The sequence below is a fragment of the Gymnoscopelus braueri genome (genome assembly GCF_963280865.1).
Source record: "Gymnoscopelus braueri genome assembly, chromosome: 13".
Taxonomy (NCBI): domain Eukaryota; kingdom Metazoa; phylum Chordata; class Actinopteri; order Myctophiformes; family Myctophidae; genus Gymnoscopelus; species Gymnoscopelus braueri.
Window position 1 is genome coordinate 38,146,445 of NC_137615.1, and position 16,190 is coordinate 38,162,634.

Sequence of the window (16,190 nt, forward strand, 5' to 3'; positions counted from 1 at the left end):
CTTTTATTAAAATCACTCCCAAGCTCACAGGCTAAAAATACTTCATTGTCATTGTCTTCTCTGGCTTTACAATACATGAAATAAAATAAATTGAATGTCTCAAAGGATCTGATAGTATTCAGCCGTATGGATTGCATTTATTTAGACAATTTCCAAAACAGTGAGCAGAGGCAATGGATGAAGATTGCTCAGAGTACAGTACTTGTAAGTTTCGGGGTCCACCATGTAATATCATTCATTTAATTTGGCTCTTTTATGAATACCTTGGTACCTCCTGAATGCCTACATAGAAATCTAGTTTAATATTGCCGTAATATTCTTTAATAAATTACCGTAAATAAAAATGTCATTAAGTCCATTATTTAAAGTGTGATGCTGTGTTCAAACTAGCAACAACAAAACAACAGGCAAGCCATTTTCAATGGAAAGCCAGTGACATTAAGGGATTGTAGGCAACATTAAGCCTACATTTTAAAAATATTTATATATATATATTTAGCATTTTTTCCCCTCTATCAGCCACTATATAATGATGCTGGGGTGTTTTCCTGCATTGAAACACAGTCCTCTTTCTGAAATCCGTATTTTCCCTACAATTTATGTTTTGACATCCGGGTATCCGGGACGTAAATGCGCGTCCGTGCCCGTGTGAAGTGTGAAGGGTGAAACCGAATGGGACCGAGTGCAGCCGACAAAAATGGAACGAGCCGCCATTGTTTTCTCTGTAGGCAGTTTATACTTCTTACTTTCGGTTTTAAAACGCTCTCAAACTTATTTTTTGAGGCACGGAATTTACTTTTAAGATCGCGTTTGGATAGAATTTAGTTGTTTAACTTCATATATGTGGTCAATTTATCATGAAAGAGCCTATTTAAAAATAAAAATTCATAGAACCGGCAGGGGCGGGCAGTGACATGCATTGGATCCGAATAAAGCAACCTATTATCGGCATTGCCCGTTTAGAAGTCCCCCCTGCGTCACCCCCTGGTGGTCGGGGAAACAAACTGCTGATGAGGGGGGGGGGGGAGTGGAGGTGCGGTGTTTGACAATAGTTTTTTTCTTTTTATTATCTCTGAACTCGCCTACAATCCCTTTAAGATGCAAACTGACACCCGAGCTGCAAAAGCTACAAAAAGGTTGAGCCAGTGACGCAGTGAAGCGTCAATGAATCATATGTTTTTGTTTCACCATTTAAACGCACTTTCTGTCTCCCCACAATTCCTGCTATGTTCCGTAAATGGAATAAAAACGAATTCTTGCTGTAAATCAGTTACCTGTGCTATTTAACCCTACCCTTCTCATTCACGCAATGTTGCTTGAGCAACAATCAACTCAACTGTGACTCGGCAGCAATGTAGTTGGCAAGGCTTGGTCATTTTGTAGCCTCTGTCGCTGCTAGTGTGAACGCAGTAAGTAAGCGTTGATACCACAGAGATGCATGACACTACATTCACTTCCTTGTTTACATTTTGTGGTGACGCTATTGGCGAGTTACAGACAGTAAGAATGCTCAAAACTACATACAGTAGTGCGCCTCATACTAGGGGGTCCCCCATCTAAATGATGAATATTTAGAAGCCAAATGGACCCTCACAGGTCTGTAACGCAGAGAGTGTACTAATGGAACCAAATATGGTTCCATTAGTACACTCTCATAGTTAAATGAACAATTAAAAAATAATAACAAATGGGCAGACTCTGGGTCCTTGATAGTAAAAATGTTGAGAATCAACTGCACTCACCTAATTTGAGCAGCCAGCCCTCTCTGTCTGGGTTGAAGAAGGTGTGTGTCAGGTCGTTCCCATCATCCTCTGGGATCTTAAACGGTTCACTCTTTATGCTCTCGTATAGATTCTGCAAATTGAAGCAGAGTACAGGAGGGAGAGAAAATGAGTGGGTGAGGAGAGAGACTGACGGAGAAACGTAGCAATACAAAATAACCGAAGAAGGATAAATGAGGTGAGAACTGAAGTTCCCTCCAGGGATCGATAAAGGTTCATCTTAGAAAGGCAAGCATTAGCACACAAGAGAACTTTCCAATGAACACATGTTCACACACCTCATACACGCACAGACAAACTCTGCATCTTCAATTATTCACACCCGTCCTTAGATTAACGGTGCATAAAAATAAGGATATTGACAGATTCTATTTCAGTCTTGTAAAAGGAAAGTGAGAGACGGCATGATGACTCACAGAGCTGGTTGGTGTAGAAAGTGTTAAAGTGAGACAATGTGTAACACAGAGCTACTCTTTCAAAGTTGTGTCCTTTTGAACTTAAAGTGGAGCTGAGGGCACTTTGGTACACACTTCAGGCTACGTGATTTGAACTACTTTAACTTTTTTCTTCTTTTTGAGAGTTAAGGGTAGATTATTAGCATCAGTGGCTGCTGAGCTGCTGATTCACATCCAGCTGAGCTGTAGCATCTCAATTACCGAGGCATGACTTCTTTATCGGCAGTGGGAAAAAGAATACATTGTCAAGATACACATTCTCTTCCTCTTCCTATCCGTCTCTCTCTCTCTCCATCTCGGCCTCTGGCTCCTTCTCTGTGACACACTTTAACTGTGACCCTCACTTTCACTCTCTGTCACTGTATTGATTTGTATCTCTATTCTTACGACACACACACACACACGCACGCACGCACACGCGCGCACACGCACACACACACACACACACACACACACACACACACACACACACACACACACACACACACACACACACACACACACACACACACACATACACTAAGCTCTGTGCATAACTGTTGTCCTAGGTTTCCAGAAGGTGGCATACCCGTTTCCTGTTCTGGTTCATTTTCTCATAGCTTTGTTTGATTGGCTCGGCAGCAATCACTCAAACAAGCCAATCAAATGAGCCAATCAACTGAAGCTATGGGAAAATCCACCGGAACAGGAAACAAGTATGCCACCTTCTGGAAACCCGGGGGGGAGGGGGGACTACAGTAATGATCAGATGTAATACGCGGGATTTGGACCTGTGTCTCCTGCATGAGTGCTAAAATGTCTACTGCTGAGCAAAGACGGAAATGCCTGTTTGGGCAAGAGGTACTGCATGAAGCTTAAAGAGTAATTCCTCCCGTAGTACACTTTGAGCTTCATGCAGTACTGTCAACCAGTAGACTGCCCCAACGCTCCTGATTTCGTGTATAGAGGGGCGGGTGTATAGAGCCGGCGAGAGATTGCGGCTGATCCCATTGGTTCACCGATCTGTCCGTCAACCCCCGCCCCGTTAACACAACATTACGAGCGACGCCCACTGCACTCTGGTTGGTTGGGAAATGAAACACTTCCTCATACCGAGTACACCGACGCGCTGGGCCAGGCTTTTATTTTTTAGCTAAACTAAACAATAAAAGCCTGGAGATCGAGGCTAGTCAACCAGTAGTGGTCCTACCTGACCACAGGATCTTAATTTCACAATAGAATAGCAGGTAGACCACCTACAACCACCGCAGTTGTGTTAGTTATATTGTATTAACATACAGAATGGTTAAAGTAACATTTTATTTACTATGGATTTCACCTTTAATTGAACCTCTGTGATTTAACTCTCAGCGTTAAATGGCCACTGAGAATGTTACTGTGCACTCACCCTGAGCAGGTCCTCTGGAAGGTCTCCCCCCTCATTGATGCCTCTGTTCATGGAGATGAAGCGCTCCACGGGAGGTTTGTCTCTGACGTTGGGGTTGTGGAGGCTGGTGTTCAACATGATAATGGCGAATGACAGCACATAGCAGGTGTCTGTAGACAACAAGACAGGCTGTCATTAAAAAAAGAAAAAAAAACGGGCTTGCTTCCAAACAAACGTTTCGACAATAAAGTTTGACTGAGCTCCATAGTCTGTCATGTTGCAGGATCCATCCGCAACCTAACCTCACATCACCAGGCTTTCTGCAGCAGCAGTCCACAACAGTGTACCCTCCACCGCCCCTTACCCCCAGACATGCACGCACGCACGCCAAGCCAAACAAGAACACACAGATTGGTGAGCCTATATATAGCCTGTCAAAATCCATTAGTTCTGTTAATTAATTGGATCGAATTGTGATAAAGAACTAAAAATGTATCGGACCAAATGCAATGCATAAATAAAGCATGCAATTGCTCAATGCATGTACAAAGAAGTCCAGAAGGATTTTGGAGATGCATTGTGCATTCACGATCAGCTCACAGGTCGCAACAAAAGAGGGACCTATATGCCAAATTTATCAATAACAAGATTGACAGAACTGGAACAATTTATGATGAATCAGACAGCCATCCATTAACATGTCTCCTCACTTATGACCCTGCCTGATAAAACAGAGAATTTAATCAGGGAAGAGCCCTATAATCTAGGTCACACACTCATTCCCACAACCGCATGCATGCATGCATGCACGCGCACACACGCATGCATGCGCGCACACACGCACACGCACAATAAGCCACAAAATTGTAATTCAGTCCCAGAACTCCTCACACCTAGCCTGACACTCAGCCTGAATTTTCGTTTTGTTTCAATCCATTATGGGCGTGGCTAGCGATTCAGGGGCTGGAGCCAGGCTACCTCACACCAAATAGAGCGTCGCAGTTCCCGCCCACTTCCTGTTTTTTTTGGTGCCGGAAGAAAAAACTCAATGCATTTTTCCATTGACATTTCCAAAAATATTTATATCTATTAATTTAAGCCTCGAATCAAGCCATCATGAGAGCACATGAATCATGACCATAAAACGTTTTCTTCTGTGATTTTTTTTTATTTTATATTTAATGATATGATATACTATATTTAATAAATACCCTTTGTTTTGCCGTTTTCAACAAAAAAAAATCACAGAAAAAAACGTTTTATGGTCATGATTCATGTCCTCTCATGATGGCTTGATTCGAGGCTTAAATTAATAGATATAAATATTTTTGGAAATGTCAATGGAAAAATGCATTGAGTTTTTTCTTCCGGCACCAAAAAAAACAGGAAGTGGGCGGGAACTAAGACGCTCTATACCCCTGATCCACGAAGGCAAACTAGTTTCAGCGGATGAGTAGTATCAGTGTGGGTCGGCATGTGTTAATATTCATGACTGCCCTCTTCATTAACATTTCCCTGTAGCTACTGTAGCATGTGGACCGAAGGCCACATGTGACCTGTCCAAGCTGTGCTAATGACCCCATGCTATTGACCGCCGATCAATTGAATTATCACTGCTGCTGGAACCACATACAGTATAATGATTACACAGCAATTAGCCACCTAGCTACCACCTAACAACGGAGAACTAATTGGACTGACATGGAGTCAAGATGGGATTGATAGCACCCGATACAGAAGCCTTTGAGGAATTCTGTGAAAGTGTACTCGTTCCCAGAGGGCAGGGATTTAACCATTTAACCACTTAAACCCCTGTAGTTTCAGAGAACTGGACTTGAGGCACAAGTATATACTTTGACCACTTTTTCAGTCTACACCAAATCTCACAAAAAATAGCCGATCTACAGCCGATGCTAATTTTGGCTAATGTTTCCCCCAGAATATGGACGGTGGGGTTCAAGTGGTTAAGGCCCAGTATGTTGCCGTACAACAAATTGTGAATACAATTGTCTACAAGCTCACAACAGGTTGTGAGCTTGTAGATCTGCTATTATCACTTTTTTCCATTCTTTTCTTTTTGAAAAGTTTGCATTTTTTTTGCAAAATTATTCAAATTTTTAGACTATTTCTGAAAATAGCTGAATACTTCTGACTATAATGACATACCTAAAATAGGGACGGCAGGTTGAAAGTGGTTAAGATTTTGATGATGGACATTTTAATACAACAACAAAACGTGTGCCAGAGGAGACGCACTGTGTGGGAAATGCACTGACCCACACCAACATGTCTGAGGGGCAGCAATGTACAGTTGTAGTCGCATGCTAAAGATGTATATGGTCTCAGACAGGTGCAGCTTTATGAAGGCAAGACAGGGAGCCTGGGGCATTGATCTGTGACTGAACCAGTGATTGGTCTGTGGCCTTAATAGCCGTTATCTGTCCTGGGGACGCAGTCTGGGACTGCCACATACTGTATATCTACCGCTGTGTGTGTGTGTGTGTGTGTGTGTGTGTGTGTGTGTGTGTGTGTGTGTGTGTGTGTGTGTGTGTGTGTGTGTGTGTGTGTGTGTGTGTGTGTGTGTGTGTGTGTGTGTGTGTGTGTGTGTGTTACCTGTGGACTGGAAGACGCCAGGATTGCATTGGCAATACCTAGAGGCAAAGGCCTCCATCATACGATCAATCTTCTGGGCTTCACCCGGAAGTCTGAAGCTCCACAGAAACTGCCTACAACAGCAGAAAGAGAAACAGAGAGAGAGAGAGAGAGACAGCCAGCCAGACAGACAGACAGACAGACAGACAGACAGACAGACAGACAGACAGACAGACAGACAGAATGAATTGTGGAACATATAGAGGGAGAAAGAGAGAAATACATTTGTTTAATGAGATATTATGCAGTATTGATATTATGCAAATCTAAATGACAATCTATATTCATAAATTACAAATCCTATGCCTCAGCTATTCTGATTCTACAGTTTAATACAGGAGATCAGAGTATATCTTGATATCAGTGGAGATAACTCTAGTCCAGAGTGTAGCCTTTATTTATTTATTTTATCTATCTATTTATCTAAACACATTAAAAAAATAGATCAATCATTCTGTTCATTGAAACTGTTAACATGAGGACTGCTAGCCTTTTCACAGTCAAAATAACTGCAAGTACGATCGCGAGCGCACGCGCACACACACACACACACACACACACACACACACACACACACACACACACACACACACACACACACACACACACACACACACACACAGCCTACCTTAATGCCTGCACAAGGTTGAGGTCTGCAAACTCATGAAGCTCCACAAATGAATGGAGAACCTTGATGTTAAAGTCATCTCTGGAGGGGACAGAAGGGATACATGTCACATTTCTACAGGTATTTACACTGATATCCAATGGCAAAATAATTCATATGAGGCAGATGGAATATGGAATTCATTTAGACACAGTATGTATATATTAGGCTGCAACTATCGATTGTCTTCTTAGCGATTATTCTGTTGATTACTTTTGCAATTAATAAAATAATGTTTTTTTTTATAATAAAAAAATAACACGGAAAAATGTGAATACATTTGTTATCATTGACTAAATCGTCTTATTAACCACTTAAGCCCTATTTTATACTTTGTTGTAAAATGGTGTCGTGAAAAATAGTGGATATAGCCAACCTGAAAGTTCGCAACTATTCACCATTCACTATTCACATTCAATATCTTCATAATCGATTAACTGTTGTACCCCTAAAACTATTATGAGTTAGATCTTCTCAATATGGAATAAATTTAGACACACAGTACAGTCTTTTTTTCTTTTGTCTTTCTTCTTGACATTATCAGGGGGTTAGGGTAGAGAGGGAAATTCTGCTGCCAAGTCACAGCGCCAGTCTCAGACAGAAAGCCGCTGTGTCGCATTGGCTGAGCCAGGAAGCGTGAAAGCCATGTTGTTTTGACAGTCCCATCGCCATTGATTTCACTCCGATAAGAACCACATGTACGCACAGCTCTTTTACTGGCATAGACCCCCCCCCCCCCCTCCATCCCTGTCTCTGCTCCGCTCCATAAACGCAGACTACCAATTTCCTGGGGCTTTGTGCCCAGGACAGAGCGTGCTCCCCTTGGGGTGGATGTGACACAACGACAGTGATACAGAGGGACAAATCGACGCTGTCAGGTGGAAACCTCATATGTCCAAACCTGTTACTTTTCAGAAAAAATAACGCGTGTTCCAATGGATCTAATGTAGTTATTATTTAGTCAAAAGCTCCTGTTAATACATTTCATTGGTTCAATATTTATAATACCCACAGACGCACTTAACCACTAACTTTCATGTCTACAATGTCTACAAGTTCAAATGTTTTTCTACAAGCTCAGAGATTGTCTTAAAGATGCGACGTGTTGTGAGTTTGTAGATCAGCTATTTTTGCTACTTGGGCATTCATGTATGAAAAAACATAAGAAGTTGAAATACGGAGATACGAGATTTCTGCCCGACAGCAACGAAACGGAAGGCTCACCGTTCCCCTAAGTAGTCCCCGATGACTGTTTTGTTGAGGCCTTCGCCCTTGTAGAGGAACTGTGCTATGTCCTCGGGGGTGTGCTGGAGAAGATCGTTCTCCAGGAGAAACTGGATCCCCTGGAAGAATGAAACACACAGAGAGATATACACCTCCGTTATCACTTTTGGGCGGATTTATAGCATTGTCTTTTGACCTGCCATGTAGCTGGCGGATATTATAGCAGCTCATTCTTCAAGATACGCGGTTGAGATAGGATCTAGCGATGGGGCCATGGCTTACGGCATCACTGCCAAACTCCCCCAAGAGGTACAGTGCAGAAACAGAAAGCATTTAAGTTTGATGTACTGGTTTCATAATTCAAAGGCAATTATGTAGGAGGAAATCAGATTTCCAAGAGAATCATAAAAAGCGAGGCAGCAGGCCAGTGTAATTCAGTAACACCATCTATTGTTGCATTTGACGGACAAGGGGAGCAGTGTCACTGACCTTTTTGGGGTCCATGTTGAATTTCTTTCTCCCCATAGCGATCTGTTTGTTTCTTTGTGTTGTTTTGCTGTGGTAAGGAAACAAAGACACATCCATCACTTATCACATCTACGTACAGTACATTCACACAGACACCTTTTATCAGTTCACGTGCAGCATGCATAATCATGTGCAGTCAGACACATACTGCGTTAGCCAAGGGTGTGGTTTTGCAAACAGACTGTTGCAGTTGTTCAGCGGCTCTCTTGTCAGGTAATGGTTAGAACAGCAGGACATATGGCATTACATCTACAACTGTGTTTGCTGAGGGAGGAAGTTAACTACATGAACCCTATATGCAGTACTTTGTCAGACAACAAATTGCTAAAATAGGTGATCTACAAGCTTGTAGATCTGCTATTTAAAAATAAAAAAAGGGAATGTTTTTGAACAGTTTTGAAAATTTTTAGCTATAATAGTAGGCAAACACCATGCCCAAAATAGGGATGCCATGGTTAAAGTGAGCTTTGTCAATCAAATAGAAATGTTTGCGCTCTGGAGACTCAAGGACTACCAAAGATGGAGCTAACCAGGTGCAAGAGGCCAGAGCATTACAATCCAGAATAAAAATAAAAGGCTTGCACACTGACAAATGTTTTTCGGATGCAAAAATATACATTAATTAATTTACAAAGTGAAAAAGTTACACAGTGGAAAAAAAGGAGTGGATGTTTCGGTCCTCAGACCATCACCAGCACTCAAGTGAGCTTAGGCAAGAAAAACTGGTCACATTTTGTACGAGGTTACATGAGATACGCTGACACTGCAGTGTATTTGCGTGTTTGCAGATGAAGCGTTAGTGAAGTGCATGTTAGCAGGAAAAGACTTCACTCCCAGTAGTATTCACTCTTGGCTAATTTTGGCTGTGTTTACATGTACTATATACCACAGAGAGCTCTCCACCTGAGCAGGTGTGCGAGTGCGTATGTATGTTCCCTACTCTTCCTGTTTGCCTAAAATAGCCTGTGCACCTTCGCCAGCTGCACCTGGGACAAAGGCTGTCACACGGTGTCACTCTGCATCACCCACCAATCAAAACGAGACCTCTGAATGGAGAGTGTTCAGCAAATGTTTAGCCATGGGAATACTGCGCTTTACTCAACAAACAAAAGGGGGATAACGCACACATACACAGAAATTAATGTTAATATGCACTCACACTCATAAGGACAGGTGTGAGGCTCAAAGGTTCTTCTTTTTTACCAGAAAGAAAGAGAGATAGGAGAAAGAGCCACGGGAAGGGAACTCACCTCTCGCCCACGCAGGTTAGCTGCTCAATCTCAGTCATCACTTCTGCGATTTCGAACTTCAGCCGCTGCAGAGCAAGGGACAGGACATTAGCAAAACTCTGTGAGTTTTTACATAGACCACAATTAGTGTTTTATCGATTCCAATAATGACACAGAGACAGGACAGACATTAGTACCGCCTCCCCCCACCGCTTCCCTTTGACGTGTTATGTGCCACTCCACTGTGCTCATCCGGATGAAAAGTTATCTTAACCATTTTAAACCTGGCGTCCATATTTTGGGCATGTCATTGTAGGCGAACATTTTCCAAAACTTTCAAAAGATTCAATAGCGAAAACAGCCAATCTACAAGTTCATAACGCGTCGCTGTGACCTTGTAGATCGGCTGTTTTCGCTATTTGTCATAAGACAAGTATGTAAGTGGTTAATGTTAAGCTACTGCTGACACTGGCACAAATGAACCAACTGTTTCTTCCGTTTATAGATTTCGCATGTTACTCACCTCGATATCGTCCAGGAGCTCTTTTTTCCTCCGTCGTATATTGGACAGCTCATCTCGCTCTTCCAAAGACAGGTCTTCGGGTACTGTGAAAGAGAAAATGGGTGACAGAGAGAAAGAGAAAGGGAGGGAGAGAGAGACAGAAAGAGAGAGAGAGAGAGAGAGAGAGAGAGAGAGAGAGAGAGAGAGAGAGAGAGAGAGAGAGAGAGAGAGAGAGAGAGAGAGAGAGAGAGAGAGAGAGCACACTGTAATAATGGGATTAAAATCCATTCACCTAACCTGTCAGACAGCCACATAGATTAGGCTGCCAGTGACCTCTTCATAACTACTGTATGAACCCATCCCAAACACATTACTCATGACCCAGTTTAGTACACTATGATTAAAGTGTGGCAGGTGCCATATTCAGAGTGAGACTCATCTACTACAGTAAGTATCTTATTCCTTGATTCGAACCCAGGACTTTCCACACATGGGAGACCAAACCTTTGCTCCTCATCCAAAGGGGAATCCCTCCCCTGGACAAAGGGAGATATTTAGGCTGCTTGCTACAGGCAGAGCTACTCTTCTACATTCATTCAGCGATCACTGACAGGCTCCCATAGTAACCACCTGGATTCCAACCTCGGTCTCCCGCATGAGAAACTATCCACTGCTGTACCTAAAGATAAAGACAGATTTTTGCCATGTTTCTGTCACCAGTGCCAAGCAGTCCAAGACTGCAGAGTGGAAAAAAAGATGCCCTCCATAAATTAAAGCTACACTCTGTATGTTTTATGTCCACTCCACCTCCCGATGGAGAGAGGTAATTGCAACAAAGTCCGAAATACAACAAAGATGGCGGTGCATCTAGCGTTCAATTCCGGTGCGCCGTCTGCTTCAAATAACTATATTGAGATTGTCAATATATATATATAGGTAGAAAGCGGTTCCAGTAGGAGACACAAAGCACCGGAACCGCTCCCGGTCATCAAATTATTGGCTTAGGAATGCGACAAAAACGAAAAAATATCAATGAATTCAAGTCTCCATGGGGTGACTAATCGATAGAAAAAAAGTCATTTTGGGGGTGAACTATCCCTTTAACATCATAGAGATTGGTTAAAATAACGTAAAGAATGAAATTAGTCCCGGATTGAAGCTTTAAGAGCTGTGCGTTTGACACATGCTCCCACCGCTGAATATCTGGCAATGCCTGCATCTTCAAATATTAGTTTTCTGATAGCTGGCCCTCTGCTTCCTCATCGTAGGTAATTAACACTGCAGAGAGATGTGGGTCATATACCAACTGGAGCAAGAATATCAAATAACATGCACATTTTACTGCATGTCAACCACAATGAGCACACAACAGTTCATACTGTATGTATGCACAGGTGGGCTGTCTGTCTTTTTCACGCACAAACGCATGCACGCACGCACGAACACACACACACGCGCGCGCGCATGCAACACACTTCACATACACATATAGTACTGTACACGCACGCACGCACGCACACACGCACACGCACACGCACACACACACACACACACACACACACACACACACACACACACACACACACACACACACACACACACACACACACAATAAATCACACTACCAACGTTCTGTATTATTCAACTGTAGGTCCCCAGAGCCGGCTCCTTATCGTTCATTTAACCGTGCCACGTCAACCTCTCTCCCCCCAGACCCCTCAGAGGACCCCCCCCCCCCTCGTACTACTCCTCCGCACATCACACATCACACAACCACAGGAAGTAGGTCATTTTCACATGGAGCTGTGGCACATTGTGCTTCTCCTACGCCATCCTTTTTTTTCTCACACACACACTCTCTCTCTCTCTCTCACACACATTCTCTCACACACACACACACACACACACACACACACACACACACACACACACACACACACACACACACACACACACACACACACACACACACACACACACACACACACACACACACACACACACACACACACACACACACACACACACACACACACACACACACACACACACTTTTTCCACATCCATCCTTGAGCTTCAAGTGGGGGTGAGAGCAGATTCAAATCCCCCAACTGAATCACAGCACTAAGCAGCTTTGCGATTCCGACTTTTACTGCCCCTGTCTTATTTTCCTATTCAATAATAGAGGGAAAGAACAACTGAAGTTATTTTCATTTGGTCTCATGCTCTCTCTCCCTTTCTCCCTCTCTCTCTTGTCCCTCCATCTCTCTCCCTCTCTCTTAATCCCTCTCTCTCCCCCGCCTCAGTGAGACAATATGACAGGGGCATGGACCATTAGGTTCCGGGGGCACGATGCTCACATTTACTGATGGTTCCTTCAGTCACGGATGGGCAGCCAATAGTGAGCCGAGAAACACAGATGGCTGAAGATGGCTCTCGTAAATGTGCGACCGTCCCTTCTCACACGACGAGGCCAACGCGGCATCTGACAGACTGACTTGTACCGAAACTAAACCATACAATGACAGAGAGCGAGATTACGATAAGCTGAGAAGTCAAGTGTGGGGATATTTGGCTAAAGACAGTGGGAGAGCGAAAGGCTTTTGAAAGATGAAAGAAAACCCTGATGCGTACGTAGATGAGATGGAACGGGTCAGTAGGGGACAAGTTGTAGAAAACAGACACACACACACACACACACACACACACACACACACACACACACACACACACACACACACACACACACACACACACACACACACACACACACACACACACACACACACACACACACACACACACACACACACACACACGCACACACACACACACACACACACACAGTGCTAAAAGGAGAGAAGGTAAGACAGATGAGAGGAGGTGCACAAAATGTGCCAGTCTGTCACCCTCCTGTCTTCCTGTAAAGGCCTTCATAAAGCAGTGATTGTGGAACAGGGAGCCCCTGCAGGCAAACTACGTCTGTGATACGCAAACCACGATGCCATCCCGCCTTCCCTGCCTCAAAGAGCCCATTTGCCCAGAGAAAGGGACAAATGTGCACCCACTGCGCTGGGTGTCAGTCCCCCACCTCCACTGTGTGGTTTCATGTAAGAGAAGAAAACACACAGTAATCTGATATTACTGTGTGGATTCAACTAGTTCTGTACTGCCCAGTGCTGGCATCTGTTGCATTATTCATGAATATACAATGCCTGGTGAAGAGTGTGTAAGTGCATGGTTATGTATGTGTGTTAGTATGTGGAGTACTGTAGCCTATATGTCTTCCTATAGAAACCTGCCCTGCTGAAAAAATCCATATGGCTATAGACAAATACTCCATGTTTAACCCCAGGCATAGGCTTATAGATTACCAATGCAATACCACTCAGCCTTTTCTTATGGCTTAGAGGGCTGGATTTCCTAGTAACAATCAATACATCATAATAATGCTTTAAACTTGAGTGCTTAGGTATTTCCCTTTGGAGCATTGAATGGAAGAGTATAACTACAACTACAACTAATGTCCCCCTGCACTCAAAAACATGCCCACTATTATATGTGCAGAACTTTCCACTAAGGTGGCCTTTTCACATTCTTCCATGGCGGTAGGGAGCTTCTCTGTACTGCCTCAAAATCTGAACTGTGTGATGTCATTAATCTCGCAAACCTATCATGGATGGATGCCGGTCCAATATGCAAATAAGCCACCAAGTGAAACCTGAAATCACCATATTCATAGATCCATAATTTCTTAATTCTCAATGAGAGAAAGAGTAGATGTGTTTAGTCCCTTTTTAGAGTTTTTTTTCTTTTCTTTTTTAATTTCCATAAATAGTACTTCAGTAACTTCGCCCCCAAAATGACCTATATTTTTCTATCAATTACTTACCTTGTGAAGCCTTGAATACATGGAGAATTTTGGTTTTTGTCGCATTCCTTTACGGCGAATAATCCAAAAATGAGAAAAGAAAGAAGAGAATACTTGATGAATTGAAAAACAATACTTTTTGTGGTGAAGTACTTCTTTACGCAAAATATTAGACAAAGTATATTTAGATTCTTTCAAACGTGTCTGGAGGGGGACTTCAAAGTCTGCTGTTGTGCAAGCTTAGTGCAACATTTTTCCAAGGGCCTGGTGGTCATTGAATTTGCACCCTCGCTTTCCTCGTCTTTGTCTTCCAATCTCGTCCTACATTCATACCTCTCTTCTAACCGTGGCTAGGAAGAAGGTCAATGAGGTCAGAATGTGAAGTGTATAGTGCAAGGTCAGACTGCTATTCCTATGGTAGGGGTAGTTAAAAGTAATCTCTGTGACCAGGCATGTTACCAATTACTGACCACCTGACAGAGACTTCACAGATTTAATCTACATTCATTACTTTTAACAGTGCTTAAAGGACAACATTACCATCAATAAATGTCAGTCCGTTCCTGGCTTCGCACATATATTGTGCTGTACATAAACATAAACTATTCTTCTGTTAATTAATGGCTTTAGTTTTCGCATTTACATTGTTCTCCATGGTCATTAGAATGTTACAGAACTTTCCTGAATAATTGAGTCAGTGTTGGCTAAAATCATTGTGTGGTTAATGTTCATAAACTCTTCTTCATGGACTGTTTTTGGTTAGACTTTTCAAATCTCTATAACGCCCATTAAAACATGCATGACATTTAGTGTGTTGGATCTCCGTACCTATCTCAAACAAGTTTCAAGTTGATTTTTATTCTGTACTGAAATGAATGGAACCCATGGCTTCCTCTCAAGGCTTTGGAAAATGCCAGTAGTGTCAAGTATTTCCTAGTGAAGAAAAGTTATGGGAATCACTTCCTGTCATCAGTCATTAAATTTCATTCAACAGGAAGTGATGCCCATAATCCCCATAATGGGACACAGTGGCGACATACTAAAGCCTATACAACTTGTGCTATAACCACGCCCCCCTTCTGTGGCCAACGCGGAAGTTCCTCTGCCTACAACAACTGTGGGCTATTTTATAGTTTTTGACCGCGACGGAGGCGCGTCGTCTCAAGCAAAGCCACGTGAGGCACCACCGAGCGAGCTAAAGCGAGTGAGTTGCCGTGCCGAACGTTGCGAAGTTCGCTTGGGCCGACTCAGCGCTGTCCGAGTTATGTACCGATAGGGACAGAATCATAAATCATGTTTTGGCGAGAGCGTTTGCCCTGCGGAAAGTCTGGTGACACAAGGTTACGTTTGCCCCAACTGCCACTCAAAGTGGCTACTGACCAATCACAGCGCGTCCTTGCACACGCGTATTGGCCAATCACAGTGCGTCCTTGCACAAGTGGTATAGGTTTTGGGATCACGCGACACAGTGTCCCATGGGGCATTATGGGCATCACTTCCTGTTGAAAGAAATTGACGACAGGAAGTGATTCCCATAATTCGCTAGGAAACTCGTGGATAGCAGTTAGGTGCTATGGGTTTAGGATGGGTTATGGGTTAGTCAATTTTATCGTCGACAAGATCATTTGATGTAGTATAAATAAGCCTTAGAAAGCCTTGATGTTAGATCATCTGGGAGAATGATCTATTTGTAATCTGGTCTGGTCATGGTTAATGTACATGATCCCAGCAGTAAGTAACTTATGTCTAAGAAGTGACATATTATGAGTCCATCCTAATGACTTCATTAATACGGTCACTTAAGAGTGGCCTTGCCTCACTGGGTCACAAGAGTCAACTCAATAAAAATACATCACATACAAATTATTCATGGCATCGATGACAGAGGCTTTCTTTCAAATACTGATGGATGAAG

The 16,190-nt window shown here is 43.0% G+C and overlaps 1 protein-coding gene across 4 annotated transcripts in view; it reads right to left on the reverse strand.

Moving 5' to 3' along the window:
• Positions 1–16,190, reverse strand: part of LOC308099712 (cytohesin-3) — a gene marked incomplete at its 3' end in the record, with an annotated part of 50,357 nt that overhangs the window by 9,322 nt on the left and 24,845 nt on the right. For all 4 annotated transcript variants that reach the window (XM_080448449.1, XM_080448450.1, XM_080448448.1 and 1 more), the window contains exons 2-9: positions 10,426–10,508; positions 9,924–9,988; positions 8,635–8,701; positions 8,146–8,264; positions 6,883–6,963; positions 6,216–6,328; positions 3,624–3,772; positions 1,743–1,854 (exon numbers count right to left, since the gene is read on the reverse strand). In XM_080448449.1, coding sequence (XP_080304575.1) covers positions 1,743–1,854; positions 3,624–3,772; positions 6,216–6,328; positions 6,883–6,963; positions 8,146–8,264; positions 8,635–8,701; positions 9,924–9,988; positions 10,426–10,508 — 789 coding nt within the window. The remainder of the gene's footprint in view (positions 1–1,742; positions 1,855–3,623; positions 3,773–6,215; positions 6,329–6,882; positions 6,964–8,145; positions 8,265–8,634; positions 8,702–9,923; positions 9,989–10,425; positions 10,509–16,190) is intronic.